Here is a 9,359-nt window from a genome sequence, read left to right as displayed (position 1 = left end):
TGCTGAAGAAATAAAATCTCCATGCTTTCAATATGACACCATACCAAGACAAATAATCTTTTGAACAAGTCTTTCACTTCTCAAGATATTTTTCAACAAGGCCTTTAACTCATTGTGCTTCTCTTTTCTCTTTGGTAAAATGAACAGTGCAATCCATGGATCTCTATCATCACCCTTTATATGTCCCCCCACCCCCAGTGACCCCAGGGCAAGACCAAATAAAGAGAATAAAAGAGAATGAGGGGATTGAGAAAAGCTGGACCCCTGAAGCTGTGCAAGTGGGATCCCAACTTGCTGTAAGTCCACAAAGCTCTAGGCCCGAGCAGCCCCAGGAGACAAGAGCTCAGGAAAGCAAGGCTGACTTTCCATCTCCTGGGGGCATCTGGCCTTTCCATGTGGTCTCACACCATGTGGACTCTCAGGACAGACCTGGCAGCATCAGCCAATACCAGGTCTCTCCCTCCCTATTTCGTAGGTGACACATTCTCCTCCGTCCCACCCTCTTAAGGAAAGCTCAGGCTGGCAGCCACCCTTGTGCCCCAGACAGGTTGCCCAGCACATACCTCCTCCCTTCTCAGCAGTGTCCTGGGACTCTTCATTTTCTAGATGCTTCCTCTTTTGTTGCCGTTTCATAGCTAGAAGAGTCCCTTAGAAGATGCCTAACGTCCAGCTCCTCCTTTTCCCTTCAGGTTGGCCCTTCTTGGCTCTCAGGAAATCTGCTGAAATGATTCAGTACAAATAAAAATAGTTGAGTCTTCTAAGTGGCTGAAGAACTCAAATCACCTAGAGAACCCACAGCACTGCCCAGTGCCCACTACAGCGCAGGGCTGTTAAGGTTCAAAGGTCACCAGGCCCACAGCAGGATTCTCTGACCTCAGTGATGACATCAGAGCATTCTGTGGACCCAGGTGTAGCACAGTGTCTGCCACCGCACAGGCCCCACTTGAAGAACCATTCCTTTTTTTCCAGTGGACCCCCTCCCATGAATTCAACTCTCGCATCTTTCAAACATGGCAGGATATTTTGAGATGTGTAATCTGTTCCTGTTTAATTTTTTTTCTCTTCTCCCTTTATTTTACCCTTTCCTTTCTGCATTCAAGTAGGTAGCAGACTCTGTGTTTATCAGCCTAAGGGGTGGCATGGCAAGGCTGGAAGCAGCAATAGCATGCTCATAATCTTGGCTTTTGTTTCTAAAATCCCATATATAGAGAGGATACTTCAGCAGAAACATAACAGAAGCAGGATTTTTTAAATTAGCTATTCCCTTCTTATCCTAGGAGTGCTGAGAGATGCTATTAAGTCAGAGAGATGTCTGTAGATCATGGAGAAGGGGCCTCTCATGGGTGGCTGGAGGGGTAGATGTGGCAAATGCTGCCAGAGGAGATGGCTGTATTGTGCATACAAGCAGAATCATGGCAACCTGTCCCACACATGGCACAGGGGCCACCAAATCTAAAGGAGGCATGGCAACCAAGCTGATGGGCATCGAAGCTATAACTGTGTGCTCCAATAAACAGTGATGATGCTCTCACCACCCTCAAACCCTGGCCCTGTAAGATTTCCAAATAGAGATGATAGAAACTCACACAGGACACCTGCAGGATCAAGGATTAAAATCCAAATTAAGTGGAGTTATAAAAAAGTTCCATGCTGTTTCTTGCACACCTCTGTTTGTGGGCTGCAATTTATACCGGTTATAAGTGGCGACCCATCTGGATCTTCTTGATTCCAATCTAAGATTAGAGATACCTCATTCTGAGGCAGTGGCCATAATCCAGTGGAGTGCAGGGATGAAGTAAACTCCGAGCAGTCACTACTGACATTAGAAATACCCAGTGGACAAAGGTGGGTCCAAATTTGAAAGGGCACTGCCGAATGTCTTAAAGTCGCAGGAGAGTGAAGACAGGCCAACTGCAGCGCTGTGAGGATTTATTGGTGCGATTAATCATCCTGTTTTTTGGAGAATTCTTAGAAAAGAAAGGGCAAGGAGGATTTTTAAAAAACTTTTGCAGTAGAAATTTTCAGACACACAAAATAAAAAGAATTGTATAACAGGAATGCAGCTTCATGTACCTACCTCCCATTTTCAACAGTTATCAATATTCTGCCATTCCTATTCTGTCCCCCACCCACACACAGACACACTCAGCTTTTCATTCATTTCTTTTAGTTTAGGTGTTTTGGGGGGTTGGGAAGGTGATATATTTCAAAGCAAACCTCGGATATTGTCATTTTTCTTTAAATGCAGCAGTATTTCTCCAACAGATAAGGACTTTATAAAAACAAAACAGTAATATCATTATCTCACCCAACAAATTTAGCCATAATTCCTTTACATCACTTAATAACCAATGAGCCATACTCAGTGTCCTCCAACCATGTTAAAATGTTTCTTTTTATATATATATATACATATACATATATACATACACAAACACACACACTCCTGGTTCATTGATTTCCAGAACCCAAACAAGGTCCATATATCACAACTGGTCGATATAATTTTTAGGTCTAGAACAGTTCTTCTTCCACCCCCTCTTTTTTTGTTTTTTGTTTTTTGTGGTTTTTTTCCATTTCTTTGGTGAAGAAACTGTTATTTGTTCTGTAGAATTTTCCACAGTTTGGAGTCGGTTGATTGTATTCCTGTGATGTCATTTAAAATAGTCCCCTATTACCTGTATTTCCATGTAAACAGGTTGTTAGATATAGAGAATTGATTACATTAAGTTTCAATGTGTTGTTGCTATAAAATTATTTTATAAGTGTGCTATGTACCTTCTTATTACATCACAACAAGAAGCACGTAAAGTTGTCCCATTTTTTGATGATAAGATTGATCCCTCTACTATAATGTTCCTCATCTGCCTTTCAACAAACAGCATTAGCAACCACTGATGATCAGGAGTTGAAATTTCATTAGAAGTTCTAATTCCAGCATTCCAAGGAGAATGATTCTTAAGGCATCTTTCTGAGACCTTGAGTTCCCAAAAGAACTGAACCTCTCTTCACTTTGAATTATCTTTCAAAGGAAAGATAATTCCAATGGCACCAGCTGAGGTTTTCCAAGCTAAGACTGATGGAATTTATCTCAGCAAGTCCAAGCTAGGTTGAGAGATACTTTAGTCCTTCCTCCATTTCTCCATTCATTCTTCATTCTGTAAATATTTACTGAGTGCCTGCTATGTGCCAGGCTCCCTAAACCCTGTAATTGAACACTTACTAACAAAACAGATAAGAAGCTTAATTCTAGAGGAGAAAACAGATAATTTTTTTAAAAAGTGACATATGTAGTAGGTTAGATATTGACAAGTACCATGCAGAAAAATAGAGTAAGAACCTTAATTTGAGACTACAGGAAATGCGGACATTTCTGTTAAATAAGAGGTCATGACAGTCTTCTCTAAAAAGGCCCTGTTTCAGTAAGACCTGAGGTCAATGAGGGAGCTTAGAGTGAAAGTTCTTTTTTCCAGGCAAAAAAAAAAAAAAGAGGGCAGGGTCCTGAATCAGGGGTTACTTGGCCTGTGTGAAAATCATGACAGAAGCCGGGATAACAGATGGCAAAAAAGCACATGAAACGATGTTTAATATCATTAGCCATTAGGAAAATGCTAATGAAAATCACAACGAGATATCACTACACACCTATCAGAATAGCTATGGAATTCAGGGAAAGAATTAGTGTGCTTCTAAAACAAAATTTCTTAGCACCTGTGCAAGTCTTCATGGAAGGCACGGCAGGTAAAACCTCTTGCTATCCACGGGAGGGCAAATTGACACTGGAGGAAACATTTCAGAAATCATACCCGCTGCACAAAAATATGAGGTTCAATGGTTACTCTCAGGAACTGCAAATCTGAATATTTTCAAACTAGAATGGACCTTGAAGTTCTCTAATTCAATTTAAGATTCTAGTACCAATTCCATCATGGGTGCAGGGTAGGATTGGTGGTGGGGGTGGTGTTCCCCTCACCACTAAGCATTCTAGGACACCAGCTGGGTGAACTACAATTCAACTTAATTCTGACACTATCTACGCAGACACAGCATAGATTCCACAGGTTAAGGGCTCAATCCTACAACACTAACTCCCCACCACACACACACACACATTTATTCAGACATCAGTCACAAGTCCCGTTTATCATCTGTGCTTCTGATTGACCTGCTGTATAGACTAGAGTTTCCTACATCCCCTGCTTTGGGTCTGATTAATTTTCTCACACAAAGTGGCTCACAGAACTCAGAGAAATATTTTACTCACTAAATTAAAGGTTTCTTATAAAAGGATATAACTCAGGAACAGCCAGATGAAAGAGATGCATAGGACGAGGGATGGGGAAAGGGTGCAGCCTCTCCATGCCCTCTGAGCTCTCCCTGAATCTCCCTGTGTTCACCAACCCAGAAACTCTCTGAACTCCCTTTTGTGGGATTTTTATGGAAGCTTCTTTACATAGACATAACTAAATAAATCATTGGCCACTGGTAACAGATTCAACCTCTCAGGCCCTCTCTCCTCTCCAGAGGTCAAAGGGTGGGAGGGACTGAGAGTTCCAACCTCTAATCACATGGTTGGCTCCACCAATAACCAATACTCATCCTTAAATACTTTCCAAAACTTACCTCATCAAAGTAACAAAAGATACCTTTATCCCTCTCTTCACTTAAGGAATTCCAAGAGTTTTAGGAGCTCTGTGTCAGAAAGGGATTGAAGACCAAACTTGTATTTCTTGTTACATCACATAACTGCCCTCAATTTCTATAGTATCACCTTCAAAAAGTTACCCAGTCTATGTTTCAGTATTTCTAATGTAGAAAACTTACTTTAACTCAAAGCAGCTTTGATATCTATTTATAGAAAACTCAGCAAAATTTTAATTTAAGAAAAGGAAGGATATTCTATATCCCTGGGTCTTTCCCCCATTCATCACAGTTACACCCTTTAGAGACCATATCAATCAAGAATAAGCTTGATTATTTTATTGTAAAAAATGAACCCCACCCCCAAACCCAGCAGTTTAAAACAACGAAGGTTTATTTCCTGCTCGTTGTACATGCCCACTGTAGGCTGGCTAGGAGTTCTGCTTCTCATTGTCCTCATTCCTGGATCCAGGCTGACAAAGCCATCACTACCTGGAAAATTGTCGGTCATCGCTGCAGAGAGAAAGAAGTCTGGAGAGACTCACAAAGGCATTAAATGTTCTGGCCCAAAAGTGACACACGTCACTTCCATCCAAAATTGTTGAGTGTAATCTTATTATGTGTCTCCCCATTGTCTAAGCAAAAATAATAGGCAAAAATAATTTTGGACAGTACTGCCAAATATCACAGAAACCATATAAAAAAATCCTAATCCCTCTCCATTAAATATAAGACCTGACGAAACTATCAAGCTATGCATTCATAAAACTAGGGCTACAACTCATATCTCTTAGGTCATAATTCAGAAGGTCATAATTCAGAACCTTTTTCCACAATGTTATGTTAGGATTTTGACACCAGGAAAATGTAGTTAGGATTATATGACATTTGCTTAGTTTTTGTTTTCTTTTTCGTAAGTAGATTCAGGAGGGAGGGTTTGAAAGCCCATAAAATACTTGTCTTAAACTGAAAAGCAACTGCAAAATAATATCACTGCCTTTTGAAATGCCTGACCTAGAAAGATTAGATGTCTGGGAGGCTTTTATATTATAAATATACGGAATACAAAGGAAACAATCTTCCTAAGACTTCAAGAAACAGGCGGAAAACTCTTGACTTCCATTTTGCTATTTCAATTATCTTGTTGACATTCCAGGTCTTTGAGTAATAGTGATAACAGCTAGAGCTGAACTAAGATAAAAGTTTATGTAATAGTGTGGCAGCCCCTGCAGAACCACATACTACAGTAAATGCTTTAGCTCAATCTTATTTGCTCATAGGTCTGTGCAAAGTGAAAAATGGTTCTGAAACATTTATTCCAAATAGCTTTTGTTCTTATTACTTTAAAGATAACGTGGCTGCCAAATATTTGCCCCATGACAAAAAAAAAACCAAAAAACAAAAAACATAGATATGGGAGGACAATTTATTCATTAAGGTATGCTGCTTATAGAGCTCCTGCAGATACAATGCTCACCTAATGAATTAGAAGCAGTCTTTCACTCTTCCCCACATTGTGGACAAATGAGTATATCTTTCCCCACCTTCAATCCATCCTGATCATAGTCACATTCTTAAAGAATATTATTCTCCTGCTCAAATATTAAGTAGCTTCCCAATATGAGCAGAGTAAAATCTAAAATATTCAACCAAACATTTGAAGTCTCACGGGGTTGAGGCCCCTACTGAGTTTTCCATACAACAAAATACTGACCTTCTTTCTAGCCTCCACACGAACAGGCCAAACTCCCCTCCCTCAAACAGAGCTCAAGCATTCCTTTCAAAAGTACAAATTTTCAAAGTACAATTTGTTTTTAAGTTCAATGAAAGTCTTACTTTCTACAAGAAGCCTTTCAAAATATCTGGTGAGAATGGACCACACATTTTTATAGCATATTAGTGTACCTCTATGATAGCTCTTCTCATATTCTTTGTTCAGGTCAGCTTGTTAACGAATGTGCCTGATTTCCCCACGACACAGGGTATGAACCCTTGGAAAGTAGAGGCCATGATTCCTTATCTCTGTATTCATCACAGCTCCTTGCACTTAGTTCAAGCTCCCCCACATGTTCCTTCAACCTCCCCCCACCCCGCCAAAAAAAACCAAAAGTTTAAATGAATAAATTGCCAAAGTACCAGATCTTCTTCCTCCCTAGATCAAACAATGCCCTGGCCAGTTGCTTCTTTTATTTTTCCCTATACCAGCACAGAAATTCCATCTTTGCATTTAGTCCAGATCTGTCACCATACTCATATATCTGAACCAAAGTGAGAGCCCCATTCATCCTGTGTCCCGTATAATCGACCCAACTCCATTCAACTATTTTTTCCACTGCCTAAAATTTAACCCTAGTGATTCAGTACTTAGAATAATTAACCTTCAAAGATTTTTATTAAAATACAATAACCTCATAAAACTGTTACCTTAACTTGAACCTTTATCAAGTCACTGTTTAGCATGGACTAGGAGACAACAGGCTGAGAACTGGGCCAATTTTTAAAAGGATAGGAGATGTGGAGATAGGGCAAAGAAGAAATGATATTTGGTAGAGAGGAAGATGTTGGGTATAGTAGTGAGAAAGTACCAAAAATAAATATTCAACTTCATATAGTTAAAACAGACTAGAGCTTTCTGAGATGGTGTCCCTGTGTGAAGCAATGTATTAAGATTATAACACATCTGTATCCATTGCAAATTAATAATGTTAACAATCTGAGTTGAGACTCATGCAGTTCAACTACAGAGTATTTGAAATTTAATTATAAAAGAGACAAGAGACTAGGGCAAAACCCACAACTGTACAGGACACCATCCCATCAGCACTTAGCTGCTATGTACAAATTGTAAGCAAGGGAAGCAAGACTTACAGAGCATGGGCAATGTAACCATAGTGAGGTAGGAAATGTGAAGTACCTGAAAATACCGTGCTTAAATGCCTCTTACTCTATAAATCATGTTTTCCTGCTGTTTAAAGAATTATTAAGAAACTTGCTCCAAGGTGTGGCAACTGAGGCCACTAATATTATGATACAATGAATCCACAGTGCCAGCCTGAAGAAAGCAGTAAAATAGTCAGACTCCCACTCCTTTTGCTAGAATCTTTACTAGTTGATTCTATAAGAGTTCGGATATAGGCTATGAGCAAAATTCCTTCTGTCAATCACTTTCAGCCCTTAAGTGAGTAAAAAGAGGTAAGAGACTCAAAACAGTTGATGATTTCTACCTGACAAAGAGCTGAGAAGCAGTGCAGCTAGAGTATGGGTAATTTTTAAGGCTATTCTTAATTGTGTGTGAAATGCGTTGAATGGTTATCTGTCTCTTGGGTATTCTGAAATTTCCATCTCATTGAAATATGGAAAAGAATTCAAGTTCTACCTTCCCCCAGAGAGAAGAGGCAGCCACTGGTTTTACAAATCTAAAGTTAGAGTTTGTACATGCAGCTAAGTTAGACTGTCTTACTATTGCAGCCCAGCAATACAGGATACCCGATTTGATACTTGATAAAATCATTGTCAAATAACATTGATAAGAACACAATTATATGAGATGGTGTGCTAAGTTGAGGATAATGAGTCACACAGTTACAGCCATAGGCCTCTGGGTACCTACAGTCAAAAGCAAGTATGTGAATATATTGAAAAGGCAAAATAAAAATGGCTGACTGAATTAGAATGGTCCAAGTAACTTCTCTGCCTCTGTGGATTCTTCTTCCCATCCTATGACATCCATCTGTCCCCCAAAAGCATATCCCAATCCTGGAGACCAAGGTAGAGTCAAAGTCTGGAAGGACAGCCCTACAAATGCTGAGATGCTCAGGGCTAGGAAGGACTTTGAAGCTTGTGAAATCCAATCCCCATGGTACCCTTGAATTTCTTCTCCCATGGCTCTACTGAGTAGTTACTTGACCCATGTTCCAGCACTTTTAGGGGCTGGGAATCTACCACCTTCCAAACAAACAAACAAACAACAAAAAAAAACACCTCTACATATTTGGGCAGGTATAACAGAAAATTCTTCCTTGTAAGGACATCTCTACTTCCCCAGAGCCAGTGGTTTCTAGTCTTGTCCCTTGGGGCCACAGAGAACAAATCTACATTCCTCTTCAATAAGACAGTCCTTCTAATATTTGAAGACTGTTATCTCAGCCTTTCGAGTCTTTTCTTCAGCTACACAGTCCTACTCTTCCAAACATCTAGGTTTCATTTTTCCATTGCCATTGAATTTTCTCCTAAATGTGTCCTAGTTGATGTATATTTGTCTTAATGCACATTCCCCAGAACTGAACACAGGATTCCAAGTAAGGTCTGACCCAGGGAAAGTGGGGTTCTTACTTCCCCCATTACAAATACTCCTCCTAAGACTGGCTTTTTTGTTAGCCACATCAAAGTGTTAACTTCTGCTGAGTGGATGCAGCCATTTTGAAGCAGCCAAATCAAAATTCAAAACTGATATTTATTACCAAGTAATGTAGCCAATGGCAGCTAGACCTCTTCTATCCCCCACCTAAAGACCAGCCATAAGCCTCATCCCACAAACATAAAAGTACAAGAAATAAGTGAAGTTTTCTGTTTTGCATATTTTTTGTAAAAAGCTGAAAAATATTTGATTTGCTCAAAATTCCTCAAACTACCCTAGGTCAAAAATCATCTTCTCAAAACATTATGCAACTTGTTGAGTTAATTACACAAACCTTTAAACCCACAAAGGAATACCTAAA

At 39.7% G+C, this 9,359-nt stretch overlaps 1 protein-coding gene across 1 annotated transcript in view; it reads right to left on the bottom strand.

Annotated features, from left to right (window-relative positions):
- The window catches only part of FAM170A (family with sequence similarity 170 member A), a 27,397-nt gene that overhangs the window by 4,680 nt on the left and 13,358 nt on the right, over positions 1-9,359 (bottom strand). Inside the window, exon 3 of the mRNA XM_025047654.1 lies at positions 564-719. Coding sequence (XP_024903422.1) covers positions 564-633 — 70 coding nt within the window. The 5' untranslated portion in view covers positions 634-719. The remainder of the gene's footprint in view (positions 1-563; positions 720-9,359) is intronic.

This window comes from Pteropus alecto, unplaced genomic scaffold, assembly GCF_000325575.1.
Source record: "Pteropus alecto unplaced genomic scaffold, ASM32557v1 scaffold20, whole genome shotgun sequence".
Lineage (NCBI taxonomy): Eukaryota > Metazoa > Chordata > Mammalia > Chiroptera > Pteropodidae > Pteropus > Pteropus alecto.
This window is presented reverse-complemented; position numbering and strand designations above follow the sequence as displayed.